The 24237-nt window shown below is 37.3% G+C and overlaps 1 protein-coding gene across 1 annotated transcript in view; it reads left to right on the top strand.

Annotated features, from left to right (window-relative positions):
- The first annotated feature begins 248 nt into the window (after positions 1 to 248).
- LOC135199001 (uncharacterized) overlaps positions 249 to 24237 on the top strand; it is a 38351-nt gene continuing 14362 nt past the window's right edge. The window contains exon 1 of the mRNA XM_064226915.1: positions 249 to 321. Coding sequence (XP_064082985.1) covers positions 249 to 321 — 73 coding nt within the window. The remainder of the gene's footprint in view (positions 322 to 24237) is intronic.

Raw genomic sequence — 24237 nt, 5'->3', positions numbered from 1 at the left:
ATATGACATGCAAATGCTAGAGGTCACTCATCCAGAAGCCCTCCAGAAGTTTTCTGAAGGACTATGTACTGTTTGTCAATCAGAAAGGGCTGTCTGCGGAACACAGACCGATCTAGTCCTGGAACAGACTTACAATAGAGGGGGAAAGTCCTCTTTTGTTGAAAGGTCTCTCACAGAACCGAGCAATTCGTGACAAATACATCAAGGCTTCGGCACTATTAACCAAAGTTTCGGAGGCAGTGAAAAGCATGGTCGTCCACATGGAGGAACGTCTGGAGGCTGTCATTGAAGTTCAAATAAAAAACGTCAAGGAGGATGCTGGTTTGACTGAAAAGGTGAAGCACTCAGTTCCAACTGCGACGATTAATCCAAGAGGCTATGTTGCTATAGATGTTAACTACTAATGTAGTTATCATTCCGAAGAGCATCATCAATATTATATATCCTGAGATAAAAGAGGTGATACAATGCCCCTGGAAGCTATTTCAGACACACTGGTCAGAAATAGGCGTAATTTTTTTTCAGTAAATCTTATATAAAAATATGTATTTTTGCAATGAAACTGGAGAGAAAGTAGTCATATCGTATGAAATTCCTATTCATTGAGTGCTTTTTAGTTGAGGTAATATTATATATTTCATATTTTGTTTATGTGTCTTCCATTAAAATATTCGCAACAGATTTCTCCCTCTACGGGAAAGCCATTTTACGTTATTTTGTATGGGAAGTAAAATTCTGAGTTTGAGGTATTACAAAAACCTATGTTGCCATAAATATTGACTGATACTGTAGTTATCATTCCAAAGAGCACCAACAATTGTATATCCTGTGATAAAGAGGTAATACAATGTACCTGTAGGCTGTTTCAGACATACTAATAAGAAACATGCATATTTTTTTCAGCAAATCCTATGTTTTTGTATGTATTTTTGTAATAACACTGGAGTATACGTTAGTTTTAAAGAATTATCCTTATTCAGCTGGCTTAACAGAAGGGTATGTTGTACATTTAAGCTACAAAAATAATACTACAAGGATATAACACTACTGTTTTTCAGAAATGGCATTTCTCTCTTGAACGCGTTTGACGCAAAGAGTTGCTTCTGGACTCTGCTTCATTCCATAGATTTCGCAATGAGATTTTTAATAGCATCTTGCATTACCATGCTCCTGGAATGTTGTAGGTTACAAAATAAAAGTACAAAAGTTTATCTTTCAGGGCCCCTTTCCCATTTTCCAAAGTTTAAGAGCTGGCATCCTGACTATATAATAATCCGACCTAAGCTCGTAAACGCTCATTTCCTAAGAATCGTGGTGTTAGAAATATATTACTTTGTCTTAGAACAATTAGGACGTCTACAGAAGAAAGCTGATTTTCATTCTCTTTTCCCATAGTGAACTTAACATTGGGATGTTGTCTATTGAGAAACCCAAGAAAGGAATCGGCGTCATAATTATGTCTGAAAAGGGCAAAGGCGTCACCAACAAACCTCACACTTGTGAATAAGCAAAAAAGCACTTTCGAGGATGCTCATATTGTGGAAGGGTTATCTGAGGGGTCAGGATACCTTCAGGCTCGCAACTACACCCCTTGATGAAAATACACATGTCCACGGGGCAAGAAGAATAAATAAATACCATCTTATTCTTCAACAAATGGGGCTTTATGCCCTGACGTCAGACACCATCATTGGCTGAAGGGGAATGAGTCTACGTAACCTTCACTCGTTTTTTGTATAAAGCACAAGGCAATGAAATCTTTTGTCTTTTAGAGACATCATTCAAAAATTATATGAATTGGAAACATAAATGACATTTTATCTCATTTTAGCTAAAAGATTGTGTAGTCTGGTGCCCCTACACGGTCAATATTATTGACTAAATATAAAGTACTGTCAAAACCATTGAACGCCTAGGCCTAGGGGAGGGTTGTTTGTTTGTATGGTGCTTTTGCGTTGCATGGAACCAGTGGTTATTCAGCAACGGGACCAACGGCTTTACGTGACTTCCGAACCACGTCGAGAGTGAACTTCTATCACCAGAAATACACATCTCTCACTCCTCAATGGAATGGCTAAGAATCGAACCCGCGACCACCGAGGTGGGACCTAAATACCATATCAACCACGCCGTTGAGGCGCTAGGGGGGGACGGTTGAAGGGTTTGTTCAGTAGTATGAAACCATCGACGATCATGAGGAACGGTGGGTTTCATAGGTGAGTATCTACAGGCTTTGTTCTTGATTATATCGCAAGTATATGACTATATGTTTTGATAGGATGAAAGCATGCAAAAATACGATAAAATAAAAACAACGGTAATTATAGATATTAATGACTATAAACAATGAAAAACTAAACCTTGAGTCAGTCAGCAGATTTCGTGGGTAGGGCCTACTGCTTTAATCTCTCCTCCTCTTGTTCGTAGTACCAGTCATCCAACGACGCTTTCTTTTGCCTTTCTTCTTGAAGCAAAACAACAATGTTGCCGAAATAGAGGCAGTTTCCAATGCAGACATGTTGCTTTTATGAAGTCTAGGAGAAAAGTAGATATTGGCTGTAAAGCTGAGTAGTCTGGTGGGACAAAAGATTGACTACTTAATAATGATTGAGACAATCATATTGACGTCTATAGGTATCATTTGAGAGCACCCCGATCACTTTTTTTTTTTTTTTTTTTTTTTTTTTACTCTCAAGGGCCCCATATGCACTATCACAATATTGATTGTATCATCAGTTGTCTGACAAAGCCTGACCAGTGAGGATGAGCAACGAGGTTGCAAATGTTCCCATTATTTTGGCCTTAGAAAAATAAAAAAAAAATAAAAAAAAACAGATGAAAGAATGGAAATAGAAATAAATTGACAGATGAAACTTACTTCAAGAACTTATCATTTCCAGACTACAAGAATTCTTGCTAATGGATAGAGAAACATTTACAGATTTGTTGGAGAGAGTTGGGCCTCTAATAGAAAATAAAACAGAACACTAAAACACCGGCCCCTACACGATCAATAATATTGACGTCAAGCAGATTGAATCAATATTCGGGGGTTTCAATCATTTGCCCTCACACTGCTCAGTGACATTGACAATACTAGTTATTCCTCTCTGGTGCTTCACAGCGGGCAAACATCAAGGTTTCTGAAGAGGATTTTTATTTTATATAGACGTTGGTTTTCTATTTTGTGAGGAGAAAACCAAGAAAAAGCAGTGGATGAAAGAATGGGTTTGAAAAGAGACGTTTATATACACACGGAAACCTGTTTGATTACAATGTATATGTAAATTATGTTTGCATTTCTGAGTTTATGAGATAGATTTGTTTAGCTTTATTCTCAGTTAGGTATTTTCAATATTTAGTTACTGATTATAGTTGTAAATTGGATATATTTTGTTTAACATGTTTATTCTTGACTAATCCAATATGCTAAAATAAATATATACTTAGATCGTCAATAACTCCTCACTCTCCTCCTCATCTAATGTACTAAGGCAGTTCTTGGTCTATCAGGAATGACTTTTCTTCATCATACCATACTGAAGTCTCTGGAATATCTTCTGTCCCTGAGGTACCAGATCTCTTCGATGAAGCTTTTTTTGTCAGCTCCTTCCTTTAGTTGGTTCTTAAAATATGAATTTTTTCTTGACATCTTCAACAGTTGCATCCTGATATCTCACCCAATGTTTGGTCAACAGAGTTTACATCATCTAAATTTTTCTTGTTTCTGTTACTGTGGTCTGGTGATTCAACTTTCCAAAGGGAAGGAAGGTCTCGTAGAGGCGTACTATGCATTCAACCTAAAACGCTCTCTCCTCGTCCCTCTTGGAGTTCGACATGTTTACAGTTTGAACGACTTGAGTGAAAGTGACATTTATTGTCAATCTACTCTCACACTACACAATGGCCGGCTAAAGGAGTCAATTACATTGACAATGTCGTTTCAATATCATTGACGACCTTTCAATCAATTACCTCAGACTATCAATTTTAATGACAATAATGGGGTTATTGTCAATAAAATGGACTAGTGTGTGGTCACCATAAGACTGACCAATAAATCTAAACTAACAGCCGCAGCACTCGACGAACTTTACGAAAAAAAGGTAACGAAACTATTACGATGCATAATGCATGAAAAAAAGTTGTAGGTAACTTATCCTTACAAAGTTTCTTTATTATTATTTATTTATAGGTCAAGTCAGGATTTCTTGAACCTCAACTAAAAGACACTCATGGCCTCACCTTAGCTTAAGAGCGAAGCATGAATGGCTTAAGTGAAGATTTTTCCATCGATCATTCGCTCCGTGCAGGATGCAAAGTCCAGAGAGAGAGAGAGAGAGAGAGAGAGAGAGAGAGAGCCCTTATCTAGTGAAGAGTCATTTCCCAAATCAAACAAAGTACAAAACGTCTAGAGGATCCATTTGTAATAAATAGGTCTTCCCCTCAGGTCGATATACCTGAGGGTACAGTCAAAGTCGAGGGTAGCAGAGTTCCCGAGAATTATTGCTTGTCTTGGTCCTTAACAACAACAGATAAGGCCCATTATACACACTAACTTAAATTACATTACAAAAGCCTGTGAAGACATTTTATCTAAAACAGTCTTGCACATAGAATATACTACAACGGACGTTACCCTACTCAGGGCCAACACGCACAACTGTGTGAGAAAATATTACAGAAAAAAAAACAAGCGTATACAGAAAAATAAATTACATTTTTTTGTACACAGAGTGACGTGTAGACAATGGTTTTATTTCCCCATTTTTTCTTGAGCAAGTCTCGTATACAGGCAAATGCAGTTAGTGAAGAACGCGATATACAGAGCAATTAGTTATATGCGCAGAATTGTACAGATAAGTTACAAAGAACTGATTAAGACGCAGCCATGAAGCAATGAAAGAGCACAGGAGAGAGAACCTGACTGAAAAGAGTGGAACAATAATTACCAGGAATTGGATTTGATATTATGACAAAACAGCAGTAGCTTCGGTGGACGTAAAAAAAAAAAATCTCGTAACAACAAACTTGAATTGATGGGAAATGAGTGCTCTTTTTTAATGCATACAATAATTAATTCTTTCTGTATAATTAAACGTCACATGAGAAACAGTTTTAAAGTATCATCTTAACTGAATTTATTTCTGAAACCTTTTTAGCCCGAATTCATCCCCCGCCCCCCGCCATCTCTCTCTCTCTCTCTCCTCTCTCTCTCTCTCTCCTTCCGGATCGCCTTCTTGACTTAATGGCTCAAGTTTCAGTGAAATCAGAACAAGCTCTTTTTTTTTTTTTGTTTATGTGTAGGAACATAATGAACGGTGTGTTTTAATGTGGCAATACAAAGCTTATAATAACTTCATATCAGGGTTGGAACTCACTCAATTGGGAAATGATGGAGGCCTTATGCTTATTGGTCATCCACGACCTGCACTAATGACTAGCGTTATTATATTGAATCGTGGAAGCAAAAGAATTTTATTCACTTGTCACTTACTTGGGGAATAAGTAGTACTTTATTGTTGTTGTTGCTGTAAAAAAATAAATAATGTGCATGTTAAACAGCACAGGAAAATTATTTCTAATAAAATTATAGCGCATTCATTTTAATTTTCTTTGGTGAAACAACGCTCTATTCGAACCATCGGATTTAGCACACGCCTCGATGAACCAGGAGGTAGTATGAACTTGGTTTAATGATACACACCCTTCAAGGCGAGTGTTTTAGTTGTTTTAAAGCTATAAAAACATTCGAGATTCCCAAAATAGTTATTTATTGTTTACATGTTTCGACTTTTGTTAAATTTTGGGAAAATACTAACCTTGTGCTTTAACGTTAATTATAATTATTATATATTTATCCGTTTGCATGCCTTCCTAAAACATTGTAAATTTTAGGTGTCAAGCTGAACTTCTTCTTTTCCATTTTGGTTCTGAAATATGAGTAAATATATTTATATTACGGTAAAATAATCAAACTCAGAATTTTTCTTTTACTTTTATATGTTAGGATAAGCTTAAGTCTTTGGGATTTTGTCAAATCTGTGTTAAGTGAACCCTGTCTTAAGTCGTAAGCTGTAATTCAGGTTTAGGAGTCTATGCACGCGAAAACGTGAACTTCCAAATCACTGGAACAGACGTCTGTTTCTGTTTCAACAAAGGAAAATTACAGTTAAAAAAGAAGGCAAAAGTAATTAAGGTCAGATTCCTTACCTCAAGAAGATTTCTTAGTAAGTCCAGAAGAGAAATTCAGAATAATCCAGTCAAATAATCCTGAATCCTTGGCTCCTCTGACCTAAATGAATACTGTTATTCCTTCCAGCGTTTGGGTCGGTGTTCAGTAGATGGAAAACTAATATTGCTTCTCACTCTCCTAATATCAATGGATTAGTGAAAGGAATTGTCTTCTTGTGCTCTGATTAATGTAGTCCCACAGCCCGGGACGTTGAGATACATCGAACGAGATACCGACTGTAACCCCTACTGGTATTTAGGAGGAGACTTGTAAACTGTGAAACTGACCGTCTGCCGAAAATATATGGGTGGCTTACTTAACAAGCACCACTAATTGCCTGTTAGATTTTGGGTCTAGATCCAATATATGAGATACCAGATGAAACTAATATATAGTATATCTGCAGACTCTCCTTATTATAGAATGACCAGTGATAGACATTTTGGAGGGTGGGTTCCCCTTGACAGATGCACTGAAAGGGGGGGTTAATTGGATCTAGATCCAACTTAGGAGATACTGAGTAAAATTTACACTACAATAGCACTGCACATCCTAGAATACTGTGGTGGTAATGAAAGACGTTTTAGTGGTGGTTACCCCCTGACAGACACCCCACAATGAGTGGGGGGAGGGGGAGACAGGATCTCCATCCACATCGGAGATACCAGGTAAAATTTACACTACAATAGCACTTTGCACATCCTAGAATGCTGTGATGGTAATACCAGACATGTTTTAATGGGTAGTTACCCCTTGACAGACACCCCACAACGAGTGGGGAGGGGGATGGGGAGACAGGAACTGCATCCAACATTGGAGATACCAAGTAAAATTTGTACTGCAATAGCACTTCATATCCTATAATGTTGTGATGGTAATGACAAACATTTTAGTGGGTGGTTTCCCGCTGACAGACACACCCTAACAGATGGGCAGGGGGAAGGGCAAGCCCTGATAATGAATGTCTAGATTAGTATAGTGGGCTACTATTGACCCGTATTATACATTATCGTGATATATTTAATAAATATTTTTATCCTTTCTATATCTTTGTATTTATCTAACACAGTGTTTTCCAGCCTTTGACACTTTGAGGAACCCGAGACAATTTTCCTCATCCCAAGGAACCCCAATACACACACACACACACACACACACACACAGACACACACACATATATATATATATATATATATATATATATATATATATATATACATATATATATATAACATGGGGGGAAGAACCCCCAGTATTCATAAGGTAAGCATGGACACCGAAACGGAAGGCAGACCCCATAACTCCATTATACACACAGGCTCTCTCTCTCTCTCTCTCTCTCTCTCCCGGCAATCACCCCATCTCTCTCTCTCTCTCTCTCCAAGGAATCACCCTCTCTCTCTCTCTCTCTCTCTCATCTCTCTCTCTCTCTTCATTCTAAACAGGTTAATGAAAATGAGAGAGTTGCATCATAACATAACGTTTATTTACAAGAATAACTAAATCAATTAACTAAGTAATCCAGTCTTACAGACTAACTTAAAAACAACTCATTGTCAAGTCACCCAAAAAGTCCACACCTCTCCCTGGAAACTCTGTCCCCCGGTATTCCAGATCCGTCTGTTCAAAGATACAGAACACATCTCGGTAAGTACACACACAAGTTTAAAGACAAAGTTAATAAAATGGAACATCTACAAGATATCAAAAACAAGCCATCCCTTTGGCTAAAGTAAAAAAAGGTAACACTTACCCATTCCCAACCGGAATATCACTCACTGATAAATAAAAACACTTTGGCATCTGCCATCATGGCTTCGCCTTCCTCCCCCGAATGTCTGTGAAAGTTCTCCTCATAGACTTGGCTAGTGATACATTATGAATAGAAGAGGCGCACACGCACATACAAACACACAGTTCGCTAGCGCCTAGCGGTTCTAGCTGCATCTAGTTTCACAAATGCACTTTGAGAAGAGTTCATAAACTGTCGTACATTGACTTCCTGAATTAAAGCACTTTTATCTCACGCCACCCCCTAGAATCTCATTCATCAGCTACTCTCAGGTCGTTACCTCTGCACTGTCTCCACATTCCATAGGTTACAGAGAATGCACGAACAATATATTATTAATCAAAACCCTATGTCTTACAGATAGCTCGGCCACCTATAATTGCTAGCCCCCGCCTAGCAAAATTGCTTTAATACAAAACACTGGCCGGCTTAAAATAAAATAAGTAAAACTGCACGTCTCTGGCATTATAAAATAAAGTCTTATCACGCTTTAATCTCCCAATAACACAAGACGCATTTTCTCTCATATTTTCTGCATTAGGATTCTTGAATATCCCTCTTCGCTTGTCTGCAAGTAGCTGAACAGACAGCAACAGGTATAGCAGGCTTGTAGCAACTGTAGGAAGACGGAATGCCTCCCTCATCGTAGAATACTCTCACGGCTTCTTGTAGATCCCCAAAAAACACGCTGTAGAATTCTCGCGAACACCCATCATGGAAATACTTGTAATCACCCTGGACAACATGGCAGCAACCTCACGGCTGGTGGACGTCTTGCTGGTGTCGGGGAACGACTTTTTGGGTGTGTGTTAGTATGCGTCAGTCAAGTCTTTGGTCAATCCAAGAAAATTAACCCAGACATACTACTTCTATCAAACAATGATCTCAAAAAGGTCAGAAATACTAACTGAACGTCTCCCAATTAACTCCCTTAATATGACTACTAAATCATAAGTCCTCATCACAAACTCTCTAAGAAAAAGAAACATCAAGTTCTCCAACTCAATTCTCAAACGCACATCAGCACACACACACTCAGAAATCACAGCAACTCCACGGAATTCTGCACTCACATTTCGAACTCGAATGTGCTCACAAAAAAAAAAAAAAAAAAAAAAAAAAATTCGAGAACGAGCTCAAGAAGAAAAGAATCACGTAACACCCAGACCAAAAATTTTCTCTCAAGTTCTGACATTCAAACAACCCACAAAATCAGTAAAAATCTCCAACTTTTAACAGCAAAACCCCTTTACTGCTCAATAACTAATCACAATGAGACTTAATGTCAAACTCCCATTACTTAAGTAACAACCCCAGAAAAAAATTACATCTCCGGTAAAATCAAATCTCCCGTCCAAAAAAGAAATGCTACTTAAGCTCAATCCCCAAATCATATCTCTCATAGGAAAAGGAAGAAAATAATAAAAAAAAGAAGGGATAATCACAAGTAGATTCCCCAATCACAAAATTACATAACACATGTATAATATGCATAACTCCCGCGTTTTTCCCAAGAAATGCTCCATGTAAAGCCACGGAATTTGCCAGAAAGCAAACTCTCACACATGCACTTTCGTGAAAATGCTATAGCCAACATTTCAGATATTGCAAAAATTCTGATCTGTCACCATCAGAGGAAAAGAATCATCACAAGCTCATCACATCGCTTGTCAGCAGAAAAATCGCCTGCGGACGTATGCTCTAACAACAGCACAAAAATTGTCTAGTCAGACACATAAGTTTGGAAACTCATGATTCTCAAGAAAAAAAAAGTCTAACTGACACATTTCACAGAATTAACTCCAGGATATGACTAATGTTGTTCAAAAAACTTGTCTCGAAGACTTATTCTCTCAACATGACTTTGTCCCAAATTATATTTCTCCAAGAATAACACACTTGTGAACATGAAAAATGCACACATCTCCAAATGACTCGTAATGCAGTAATGCCATTCGCCTCTAAATAGTCACGAAATCAAAAAAGAGAACCTCAGAAATCTTCTCTTTGCTCAAAAAAACTCCATAACCACAAAAAAAAGGGTCACCCGCCCAAGATTAATTCCAACTCCATTATGAGACACCATATTAATAATAACACCACTCCGGTTATAAAAATATTTCCTCCATTTGGTTAATAACCAACCCCCTATATTATTCACTTATTTCTCTAATAGCCACATGTCAGTAAAAAAAAGACACCACTCCAGGAATAGAGAATAATCACCTCCATTTCGGCAAATACAAAATATTTACCTCTATTTCCCCAATAACTCCATGTGGAACAAAACAAGGCTCCAAAAAATATATCTCCAAAAAATGTGCACTCAAGGCAACTAACTCACATACTCACAAATATTGCCCCATAATCTCCAAATATGTGTCTCCATTTGCAACAAAGATGGCTGCAAAATAATTGAACTAAACATAGCTCATATCACATTGGCAAATATCAAAAATGGCCAAAAATATATATCTCCCATATATTATATCTCAAATATAACTCCAAAACAATATATACCTCCAATTATCTCCCCAAAATAATATAATTCTCAATTATAACTCAATTCGAAACTCCAATTCTCCAGAGAATAACCAATGTTATAGTAAAAAACTATAAAAACTCACTCCATTTAGCATAAACTGCTAAACAAGGGCAAAAACGGCATATAAAACTGTCTAGAAGATTCTAGAAAAAATCACCAATGTGTCACAAGTCATTATAACAGAATTCCAAATTCACAGTGTCTAAGCAAAGACTTCCCCATATGCACTACGACATAGCCACTAGAAAACTTAACCAAGTTTCCTATCTCTCACAAAGTTGTCACAAATACAACTAATGTATTGTGCAAGAAAACTCACAATTTCTGGAACACAAATATCCAGAGAAAAAATGTAGTGCCATTACGTATGCAATCAAAACGTGCAAAAATTCTCCCAAAAGACTCATTCTCTATAGCATCAAATAGCTAAAACACGAACACGTTCCCGAACAAGACTCTAAGTCATAAAACTGAGATAATATTCACACTCTAACTGGAGAGAAAAAATAAATTCAAATTCACCCTTGGTAAAAAAAAAACTTGTGTCAGCTATGGCTAACTTCCAAAAAAGGAGAAAAGAAAAATCAACGGCACCATTAACTATCTCCCGTAACTCACTAGATGTCAAGCAATTATCTGCTGAACTCGTAAAAAAAAACTAATGTGTTGTTAGTTTTCCCATAACACAAAATGATTTCACCTCCCTTGATAGCATTACAATACCCACGTATTAGTATATAAAAAATCAGTATCAGAAATATCACTATCACAAAATCACCAAAAAAATTGCTATCATCAAAATCACTGGTATCAGTGCAAAAAAATATCACCAATGTTAATCGCTTATCCATTCTCCAAAAATTCAGCAAAAAATTCAGCAAGTTACACCACAATTCACCAAGATTCAGTCAGATTCATCAAGATTCAGCAAAACTCATCCCCGTGAATCACTGAAATATTCTCCAAAGTTACAAAAACTCAACAATTAATTAACACAAGACTTCTCCCATGAATTCATCATAACAATTATCCATGAATAATTATCTGTAATAATTATCAAATAATCTCCCATGAAATATCTCAAATCTCTCGCAAAACAATTCTCCCGTAATGATAATTATACTTAAGCAAACCTCCCGTGACACATCTCAAGTATAACAATTATTAATAATAATAATAACTCTTCATAGCAATAATTCTCTTGCAAAAATCTCAACGTAAAGGTGAAATTCCAAATAGCATACAACAGTATTGCTGAATCCTATGACATACAATTTCTTCAGCATGCAACACCATGACATAACACCATTGCCACACAACACAGACACAACACCAATCATCGGCATTTCAAAGTAATTTCTCCAACACAATAAAAAAAAAATAATCTGTGTATCCCCCTTATATTTGTGTCTTTCAAGGCACAAAGAAACATATAACACATCCCGTGCATGTTAACTACTTTTCCCCTCATTCACGGAAAAGAAAAATCTCTTTTTATTTCCTTTTCTCTTCATCCAAGGGAGAAAAAAAAAATCTCTTTTCTAAAAAAAAAAAGACTCTACGGGCATTTCACTTCATAAACTAATCAATCAGCTGATATCTTAGCATTCAATGTCAAGGCCAAATCCATCCCCAACACTAAGAAAAAAAAAGGAAAAGGGGGAGTTCACCCACACTGAGAAAAAAAAAAAAAAAAAAATTTCTCCCCTCTGAGAACAACCCCTCAGTCGAGCGGCAGAACAGCCCGAGGCATACCAGCAGTATCCCCATCTCCCCTTGAACAGTGTCTGAGGACCCCTACCCAAGGTATACACAAATGCCCATCCATGCACTATCTCTCGAGTGAGGCTAGTGGTACCTTCCATGCTACTATCCCCCCGAGGGATGCCGAGGGACCCTCGCAACGCAAGGCGCCTCTCTGCAGAAATGTGCTGAGCCCGTAAAAATTGTGGCCGCTCTGTGTCACTAAGCCAAATATGCTTATCTAAGCACAGTTCCCATGCATAGAAAAATACACTCCTATGTTTTAAACAAAGACGAATGCATACGTCTATTATAAACACGTGCAAATAAAGAAAACATGTCACTATGGGGCAAAGACAAGAAAAAATTGTTGACCTCTTGAACAATCCATTTCCCTGAAATATTTAAACAAAAACCCACTCCTTCAAAACAATAAAGTTTAAACACTCACCACTCCATAATGGGAAAAAAGAACTCGAAATTCTTCGTAAAAACGCGTAAATCTCGTCGGCACAATACAAACGCGGACCGGTGAGATGGCCCCTAGCAACACTCAACGCATGAACCAGACTGAGTTGACTTGGTCTCACGGACTCCCACCCTGAAGAATCTCGGTACGGGCCAAATTTTGATGGACCCTAATAGCAAATTTTCTTTCCTCATCCCCCCCATCTCACGAACGGATATTTTCTCTCTACCCCTTTTATTTCCTAACTGGCAACACATCTCTACATGGCGTTCCTAGGCATAGAAAAAGAAAAAAGACTTTTATATCCCCTAACTTAAGTCTGCCACCACTATAACATGGGGGGAAGAACCCCAGTATTCATTAAGGTAAGCGTGGACACGAAACGGAAGGCAGACCCCATAACTCCATTATACACACAGGCTCTCTCTCTATCTCTCTCTCTCTCTCTCCCGGCAATCACCCCATCTCTCTCTCTCTCTCTCCAAGGAATCACCCTCTCTCTCTCTCTCTCTCTCTCTCTCTCTCTCTTCATTCTAACAGGTAATGAAAATGAGAGAGTTGCATCATAAACATAACGTTTATTTACAAGAATAACTAAATCAATTAACTAAGTAATCCAGTCTTACAGACTAACTTAAAAACAACTCATTGTCAAGTCACCCAAAAGTACACCTCTCCCTGGGAACTCTGTCCCCGGTATTCCAGATCCGTCTGTTCAAAGATACAGAACACATCTCGGTAAGTACACACACAAGTTTAAAGACAAAGTTAATAAAATAGAACATCTTACAAGATATCAAACAAGCCCATCCCTTTGGATAAAGATAAAGGTAACAATTACCCATTCCAACCGAACCGGAATACTCATCATGATAAATAAAAAACACTTGGCATCTGCCATCATGGCTTCGCCTTCCTCCCCCGAATGTCTGTGAAAGTCTCCTCATAGACTTGGCTAGTGATACATTATGAATAGAAGAGGCGCACACGCACATACGAACACACAGTTCGCTAGCGCCTAGCGGTTCTAGCTGCATCTAGTTTCACAAATGCACTTTGAGAAGAGTTCATAAACTGTCGTACATTGACTTCCTGAATTAAGCACTTTTATCTCACGCCACCCCCTAGAATCTCATTCATCAGCTACTCTCAGGTCGTTACCTCTGCACTGTCTCCACATTCCATAGGTTACAGAGAATGCACGAACAATATATTATTAAATCAAAACCTATGTCGGACATATATATATACTATATATAATATATATATATATATATATATATATATATATATATATATATATGTGTGTGTGTGTGTGTGTGTGTGTCTTTAGTAAAACAGAGGGAAAAAATCTCGCCGATATGTTACGATAAAATAAATGATAGGGGACTACGATCTTTCTCACGCCATGTTTAACGAAAATATATACTTATGAATAACAAATAATTAAATAAAACATGAATTCTTACGGCAACACCTGGTGATCGTTCACGGAACCCTAAGGTTCAGCGGAACCCCGGTTGACGATGGCTGATCTAACACAAAAATTATTTATTTGTTTCATATAAATAAACGTTATCTGTAGGCCCACAATAATTCAGTCATATTATTATTTTGTCAAGCAAGCAACTGACTTCAATTATAGTAGGGGAGCCCGGGGCTAGTTGGCTACAGGGGTAAGTTGGCATATTCAAAATTACTTTAAAGTTTACCAATAGATGACTCTAATACATATACTGTGTAATTGCCACGTGGTTCCTCAATTACCAGCAAAATTCTATAGAGATAGGAGGTAGGAGCTCGAATTTATGAGACAATCTTCTATTTTGATGGTAGTGAGTAAATATTTTTTTTTTTTAATCTTCTGTTATTGCTATAACATCTATACATTCATAATGATTATTTTTCAATTATAGCATTGTTTTCCTTATGGTTTAAAGATTCTATACCGTTAGAATGATTAATTCAAGGCTTCTTGGTGTGGACTGGTAAGCGTTTTTGTACCAAATGGTAGGGATGGGGTAAGTTGGCTCAAAATGAATAGGGCAAGTTGGCACAGGTTATTTGATAACGATAGTAAGCCTATTTATTTATATAATTTACGTTTTGTTTCTGGATTTTTGGAAGGATAATGAAATTAGTGTTCTATCATTTCCTCCACATTGTTCTCACAAGTTGCAGCCCTGGATTTTAGTGTTATGACGTCTGAAGATATGTGTTAACAGGGCATGTGATTCGTGGATGACTGGTAATCCAGGATCAAGTATGCCCATCTGTGACATTCCTGGTAAGGTTTCCTCGGCTTTACCTCTAGTTATCACTTATTCTGATATTTTCAATTGGTTTAGGATTGATGGAATTTTAACTTTGAATTACAGACTTATTTCAAGATTTTGATTTTACGGGTGGTTATGTAACAGATTGAGAGATGTCCGAAAAAGAACATATGGGCTTCGGATCAGTCATCAGCGTGATACAGAGTTTAAGAACTGCTCCTGTTGATCCAGAAGAAAGCTCAGCTGAAGAGAGCCTGTGTTGGTAAGCAGGAGAAGTGTAGGTCCAGTGCAGGGTATGTAACTTGTGGGGGCATGAAGACTATGACGAGGATTTTATCTCACACCTGCCACAATTACAACTAGATGATGATCTGAAGTAATACTAATCGCCTTTATGATTTTGTTATTTTGAAATTCAGAGGGTATTTTGCTATTTGATTTTTAAATGCAACCGTAGTAATTTTCTTTTAATTATCAATGTACCAACTTACCTCATCAATGTGGGCCAACTTACCCGGTGGGTCAAGTTGGCACGAAAAGTTATTTTTTCGAAAGCTTATTGTTATCTTATGTTGAAAGCAAACAAACAATTATTTCTTTTGCTCTATGATAAAGACGAATGTTAATATTTTTCAATGGTGGTAAGAATTTTGCAAAAATGTTTGTTTTATATTCGCAATAACCAAAATTGTAAAAAGTGCTGCCAACAGCCCCGCCCCGGTCTCCCCTACTTGCTTTAGCTTTGTTTACGAGATGAAAATTAATGTAGCGGTGGTTGGACGACTGGCACTATAAAGTAGCATATAAGTTCTTATCATTATTAGAGTTATTGCTGTAAAATGTCTATGTACATAACATTTGTTAAATAGAGTAATATGCACCCATTAAATAGATAGTAATACATATGTAATATATACGCTATAGTTAGGGTACAGATCATAATAATTGCGCTACAGCCTACTCGGTTTGTTTTATCGAAGCAGGACTACCTTCTTTTGGTTTCAACTGACCTTTCATGCTAATGAAATCATGGATACATTTTTTATTTTGTATTATCAGTTTTATGAATGAATATTGTTGTTACTATAGTCGATTTTTTCGGTGGTTGTAAAAAATTCGTCTGATATAATACACCTGCTGAGGAAGGACACAGAGGATCTCTGTTTTTAAACCAATCTCTCTACACACCAAGTTATTTCGAACATTTCCATTCTCTCAAGAAGATTATGAATAAAATAAATACAAGAGCAAACTAGACAAAAAAAAAAAAATCACCTAGCATTAATGTAAAGAAAACAAGAGAAATGAAAAATTAGTGCGATTGTCAATTTTTCTATCGTTAATGTTTAAGAGTCAGTGCTTAGCGAATTGTCAGGGTTTAGCGAGTATACGTTTACTATGAGATTCAGGGCCTCTGTAACACGGTTTTTTGGATTTTGCTCCTTATCAAAGCATCGGATGTAGCTGAAAGTTGACATATGTATATTTTACAACCACACAAATTTTGTCAGCATTATCAATAACCTCAAACCCGATAGTTTTAATTTTTATAGAGCAAAAATGATCTAGCCGACGCGACGCCATGGCCAATGATTGCGAGCCAAGAGTCGAAAAACATTCATTACGTAAGCAAAGTAAACATCGTTTTACGAAATGTTGCCCCGCCCATCCACCAGGCAGAAACTTCATTCACCTTGTTCCATCGGCTCTGAAACCCATAGTAGTCAAGAATGGCTGACAGGATTTGGAATTGTCCCCGTGGTTGCAAAACTGCATTTGTCTTACGACTTGCAACTTTTATACAGTCAAAAGAAAGCCGTGGCCATACTTTTACTATAGCCTGAATAGGTAATTATTCAGTTTCTAGTTAATTCCAATGATTTATGGTCTGATTTTGTATTTAGCGTAACGTGATCATAATACTTGTAATGTCATTCAGGATTTTGAACATTTCCATTAACTATTCACTATGTCACCAAGAGAGAGAGAGAGAAAGAGAGAGATTGTATGTAAACAGTCTTTATATGACTATTTTTGTTAAAATACGATTTTTATCCAAAGTAAATTCAAGCTTATATGTGCTAAAATCTCCAGCAGACCAACGGATCATCCGATATAATTTTTTTTCTTCTTCTTTAGTCTGTACGACCATGTTGGATATAAAGACTTTATGAATGGCGGAACGATACATTGATGTGGGTGGGGTATCTATGCTAGCGTAGTAATAGCAGCAATATACATGAATTAAACATTTAGGCCAACTGCTGGGATCCTTGAGGATCATTTAGCACTTCTTACAATTACTCGAGAAATGAGTTTTTATACCCAGAAGTTAGATTTTCTAATACAACAATGTCCATGATAGCCTTCAGTGTTATCCTGAATTACAACGAGGCCAAAGTGGGTGGAGCCTCATGAAGTCATCATTCTGACGACAATTATTGGTGAAGGTTTAAAGCCAAAATACGGTACCGGCATTTTTTCCCATTAAATAGGTAGAAAGCCGATAAATAAAAATTGCTATGTCTTTGAAAATTACCAACTATTCCCTACATCTTGTCAATCTGATTGTGACCTATAAAGTAGATTATAATTTCTTAGGACACTTATTTTGGGAGTTAGACTAATAATCGAAGTGTTTTTGTATTTATTAACATATTTTGTTGGTTTGTTTATTATGACAATTATCAGTGGAGAGGCTTCAGAGTTCATAAAGGTGTACTGCTTTGCTTGTATTTAAATTTTTATGTCATTGTTGCCAGAGGTATAACCTTCGTTACGTATAGCCAATCATCCATCGAGAAAGAGGGAAGAAATGCTGTCATAAGTTACGTAACGAGTGCGTTCGAAACCTTATCTCTGAGAAAATTGGCCAGTCTTTCAAAAAAAGCCACTTTTACATAGAAGTACCAAATTTATTCAACCTACGTAATGCAGAATACAGTCAAAATTTATGTGTAGATATAATGTGTATTCTGAATAAGCGTTATATCTATGAAATGCATAGATAAAAAGTTATTGCCAAAAAACCGTGTTACAGAGGCCCTGAATCTCATAGTAGTGAATTTTTATGAGTAAGTGTTTGATGAATGTTTAGGGTTTAGTGACTGTTTAATGTGTCAGCATTCAGTGAATGTTTACTGAGTCTTTAGGGTTTAGTGAATGTTTTGTGAATGTTACTGAATGTTTATTGTGTAAGTATTCAGTGAATGTTTTGTCTTTAGGGTTTTGGTAAATGTTTTGTGAATGTTAAGTGAACGTTTAGTGAATGTCTTGTGAATGGTAGTGTTTAGTGAATATTTAGTGTGTAAGTATTCAATGAGTGTTTAGGGTTTTAGTGAAAGTTTTGCGAATTTTAAGTGAGCGTTTAGTGAATGTCTTGTGAATGTTAGTGTTTAGCAAATGTTTAGTATGTAAGTGTTTATTAAGTTTTTATTGAGTGGATATTCATTCACTGTTTAATATTTAATAAGTATTTAGGGTTTGGTAAGCATTTAGTATTTAATGAGTGCTTAGGGTTTATTGAATGTTTAGTGTTTAATTAATGTTTAGGATTAAGTGAGTGTTTAGTGAAGGTTTACCGAGTGTTTGGGGTATAATGAGTATTTAGTAAATTTAGTGTTTCAAATGTTTAGTGAGCATTTAGTGTATAGTGAGTGCCTAGTGAGTGTTGGGTATTCAGAGTGTTTTGTGTTATTGAGAGTGTGTGTGAGTGTATGTTAAGTGTGTGTGTGTGTGTGTGTGTGTGTGTATAGTGAATGTATGCAAGTGTGAGTGCTTACTGAGTAAGTGCATTGTAAGTTTTGGTGTTTGGTGATTGTACTACATTACTGTTTATTTAGTGCTTCGCTACCATATGCAAAGAAAGTCCTGTATTTACACGGGAACCATTTATGCTTGACACTGCTTAGATCCAAGAGCAGATGCTTAGGCCTGACCACAATGGTTGGAGTGCTTAGGTGTGTTTCCGTAAGGCAATTTTTCTCTGTGAAATTGGGTCGAATAATAATAAATAAAATAATAACTAATAATAATAATAATAATAATAATAATAAGTATAATAAGTATAAAACAATAATAATAATAATAAGAATAATAATAATAATAATAATAATAATAATTAATAAAATAAAATAATAAAATAATAATAACAGAAACAAAACTATTCGGAACCAACCAGAAAAGACTATACAGCCAACTAAGAGGGGAAGACAACCACCAGAAATTCCTGAAGCCGAACCAAGTAAGAGACTCTGGGAAAACATATGGAGCAATCCGTTATCACACAACAAACATGCAACATGGCTCCAGGAAGTCAAGGAAGAAGAAACAGGAGAATAAAACAAAGATTCACAGAGATCACGACAGACACAGTCAGACACCAAACTAAAGAAAATGACAATCTCGGAAGGGCCCCAGGTCCCGAGATTGGAAGTCCATGATTACTTGGCTTCAAAAACTTCAACGGCCCTAACACCCACGAATAGCAGAACAACTCCAGCATTGTATCTCAAATCACCAAGCACCCAAATGGATGACCACAGGAAGAACATCCTTAGTACATAAAGACAAGAGTAAGGGAAATATAGCCAGTAACTACAGGCCTATCACCTGCCTACCAATAATGTGGAAGTTACTAACAGGTATCATCAGTGAAAGGCTATACAACTACCTAGAGGAGACAAACACCATCCCCAACCAACAGAAAGGCTGCAGAAGGAAGTGTAGGGGCACAAAAGACCAGCTCCTGATAGACAAAATGGTAATGAAGAACAGTAGGAGAAGGAAAACCAACCTAAGCATGGAATGGATAGAATATAAGAAAGCCTTCGACACGATACCACACATGTCTAATAGAATGCCTGAAAATATATGGGGCAGAGGAAAACACCATTCAGCTTCCTCAAAAATACAATGCGCAACTGGAATACAATACTTACAAGCTCTGGAATAAGACTAGCAGAGGTTAATATCAGGAGAGGGATCTTCCAGGGCGACTCACTGTCCCCACTACTCTTTCGTAGTAGCCATGATTTTCCCATGACAAAAGTACTACAGAAGATGGATGCCGGGTACCAACTCAAGAAAAGAGGCAACAGAATCAACCATCTGATGTTCATGGACGACATCAAGCTGTATGGTAAGAGCATCAAGGAAATAGATACCCTAATCCAGACTGAAAGGATTGTATCTGGGGACATCAGGATGGAGTTTGGAATAGAAAAATGCGCCTAGTCAACATACAAAAAGGCAAAGTAACGAGAACTGAAGGGATAAAGAAACTACCAGATGGGAGCAACATCAAACACATAGATGAGACAGGATACAAAATACCTGGGAATAATGGAAGGAGGGGATATAAAACACCAAGAGATGAAGGACACGATCAGGAAAGAATATATGCAGAGACTCAAGGCGATACTCAAGTCAAAATCTCAACGCCGGAAATATGATAAAAGCCATAACACATGGGCAGTGCCAGTAATCAGATACAGCGCAGGAATAGTAGAATGGACGAAGGCAGAACTCCGCAGCATAGATCAGAAACAAGGAAACATATGACATACACAAAGCACTACACCCAAGAGCAAATACGGACAGACTACATAACACGAAAGGAAAGGGAAGAGAGGACTACTAAGTATAGAGGACTGCGTCAACATCGAAAACAGAGCACTGGGGCAATATCTGAAAACCAGTGAAGACGAGTGGCTCAAGAGTGCATGAGGGAAGAAGGACAATAATAAAAGTAGACGAAGACCCAGAAATATACAGAGACAGGAGAAAGACAGACAGAACAGAGGACTGGCACAACAAACCAATGCGGACGGAATACATGAGACAGACTAAAGAACTAGCCAGCGATGACAATTGGCAATGGCTACAGAGGGGAGAGCTAAAGAAGGAAACTGAAGGAATGATAACAGCGGCACAAGATCAGGCCCTAAGAACCAGATATGTTCAAAGTATGATAGACGGAAATAACATCTCTCCCATATGTAGGAAGTGCAATACGAAAAATGAAACCATAAACCACATAGCAAGTGAAAGACCCTCCACTGGAGCCTGTGCAAAGAAAACATCAGCTACCTGCAGTAATAAGTGTACGAGCACCAACCTGAAGGAGTAATAGAAAACGATCAGGCAAAGATTCCTCTGGGACTATGGTATCAGAACAGATAGGGTGATACGTCGCAAACAGACCAGACGTGACGTTGATTGACAAAGTCAAGAAGAAAGTATCACTCATTGATGTCGCAATACCATGGGACACCAGAGTTGAAGAGAAAGAGAGGGAAAAAATGGATAAGTATCAAGATCTGAAAATAGAAATAAGAAGGATATGGGATATGCCAGTGCGGAACGCTACCCATAATCATAGGAGCATACTAGGCACGGATCCCAAGATCCCTGAAAAGGAATCTAGAAAAACTAGAGGCTGAAGTAGCTCCAGGACTAATGCCAGAAGAGTGTGATCCTAGAAACGGCACACATAGTAAGAAAAGTGATGGACTCCTAAGGAGGCAGGATGCAACCCGGAACCCCACACTATAAATACCACCCAGTCGAATTGGAGGACTGTGATAGACGCAACAAAAAAAAAAAAAAAAAAAAAAAAAAAAAAATAATAATAATAATAAAGATTAAAAAAAGTAATGGCAATAAAATATAGTACTAAGAGCTGGACCGAGACCTTTCAATATGGCCCTTCCGAATTACTCTCGGCAGGGAGATCGCTACTCTGTGATTGACGCCCTATGCCTTGCACACAGCTGACATATTTGCACATTCGGCTATCAAATTTTTATGACTGTTGGAGACGCATTATAAATCATATTAACAATGGTAAATATTGAAACAGACGTGAGGATAATATGATGTAGTGCCTGTTCTACTGGATATAATGAACAAATAAAGAAAAAAATATTACTAGGGAGAAAATGCCGAATAATGGCCGTCAAGCCAGCATCGATAGAATGTATTGAAAACTCATTACATTGGCTACCTGTGGTGCGTGCCGGCGGGAAGTAAGAGACAAACGCACTCAGCTGGCTTTAAACATCAAACTGCGTAACATTTTTGAGTTTAGATTTTCTTCCCTGAATATATATGGTACCTGATACTTGGTGATAGTGTACAGATCAATTTGAGTGAGGCAGCAGAAAATAAGTGGACTATTAGATAATTGACATGATATTATAGGCCAACTTAATTTGGGAGTCAGGAGCTCCAAGTTGTATGATCGTCAAATTCGGGAGGGGGAATAAAATGGGGGAAAATGTTTTAATCTTTATAGTTAGCTTATCCTGAACAATTTATTCACATTTCCGTTTCCAGTAATCATTTGTGTTGTGATACATCATCTCTTTGTGAATGTGCGGGTGTTAAAAACGGTTCTTTATGATGGGACTTTGGTCTTATTATCAATCGAATTCCCATATCCGATGAAAATTTCATTTCATCCACACGAACCAACAGCAACTAAAGAACAATTCAGTTATGGTAAGACACGTTGGGCTACGAACCTCGACATGGCTGCAGTGTCCTAACTATAGGCAAGAAAAGAAAATGACCAAAGACGCTGTTAAAACGACAATACTTATCTTACATTTCTTTTTCTAGAGGAATTGAGAGTGGCACCATATGACTGGTTTAATTATTCAAAAATGGCTCAGCACACATACTTGTAGCTGTTGCCACTTTTGACCCCCTCCCATCCAGATTAAAATACTTTGTGTGACGTAATAACTCCAAACCAAAGGTAGTGCTAATTATTATATATAAATATATATATAAATATATACTTATATATATATATAATATATATATATATATATATATATAATAGCATATTATGTATTAATAATATATTTATATATTATATTATATAATCTATATATATAGTATATATATATATATATATATAGATTATGTATATATATATATATATATATATATATATATATATATAATATATATATATATATGTGTGTGTGTGTGTGTGTGTGTGTGTGTGAAACTATAGAAAGTACACCAAGCCTAGTAAGTCTCACACACAGATTTATATAGATGTGATGGAATTAATAAAGTGAAATATTCCAAACTTCAAAAGGAATTTTAAAAAATAACTCCGGCAATAATTCTTATCCTGAAACATCACAATATTTCTTGAATTTTTTGCCTTTTACATTTTATCAGACTCACGATTTTCATATACTTACCAAATTTCTAATATTAATATTGCCTATGATAGTTTTTGAATATTTCAAGGTGTCCCATCTCTCCCTTCCAATCGTAGGTTATGATGTGAAGGGGTAACAATCACAGCATTCTAGGAGTGCAGTTGCTATTGTAGTACAAATTTTTACTTGGTATCTCCAATGTTGGATGCAGATTCCTGTCTCCCCCTCCCCACTCGTTGTGGGGTCGTCTGCCAGGGGGTAACCACCCACAAAATGTCTGTCATTACCACCACAGTACTCTAGGGTGTGCATGTTATTGTAGTACATATTATACTTGGTATCTCCGATGTTTGATGCACAGCCTGTTTCCCCCTCCCCTCCCAACTCGTTTGTTGGGGTGTCTGTCAGGGGGCAACTACCCACTAAAATATCTGTCATTACCACTGCAGTACTCTAGGAAGTGCAGTGCTATTGTAGTACAAATTTTACTTGGTACTATGATGTTGGAGGGAGATCCTCTCCCCCACTCCCTTTCCTCCTTCCCCCCCTACTCGTGTGGGGTGACTCTCAGGGGGCTACACCCACTAAAATGTCTGGTATTACCACCGCAGTACTCTAGGATGTGCAGAACTATTGTAGTACAGTTTTTACTTGGTATCTCCATGTTAGATGCAGATCCTGTCTCCCCATCCCCCTCCCCACTCGTTGTGGGGTGTCAGGGTCAGGGGGTAAACCACCACTAAAACGTCTGTCATTACCACCACAGTATTCTAGGATGTGCAGTGCTATTGTAGTGTAAATTTTACTCGGTATCTCCTAAGTTGGATCTAGATCCAATTAACCCCCCCTTTTCAGTGCATCTGTCAGGGGGAACCCACCCTCCAAAATGTCTGTCACTGGTCATTCTATAATCAGTAGAGTCTGCAGATATTATATATTAGTTTCATTGGTATCTCATATATTGGATCTAGACCCAAAATCTAACGAGCAATTA

Source organism: Macrobrachium nipponense, chromosome 25 (genome assembly GCF_015104395.2).
Source record: "Macrobrachium nipponense isolate FS-2020 chromosome 25, ASM1510439v2, whole genome shotgun sequence".
Lineage (NCBI taxonomy): Eukaryota > Metazoa > Arthropoda > Malacostraca > Decapoda > Palaemonidae > Macrobrachium > Macrobrachium nipponense.
Note: the sequence above shows the minus strand (reverse complement) of the source record. Positions and strands in the feature narration are given on the sequence as shown.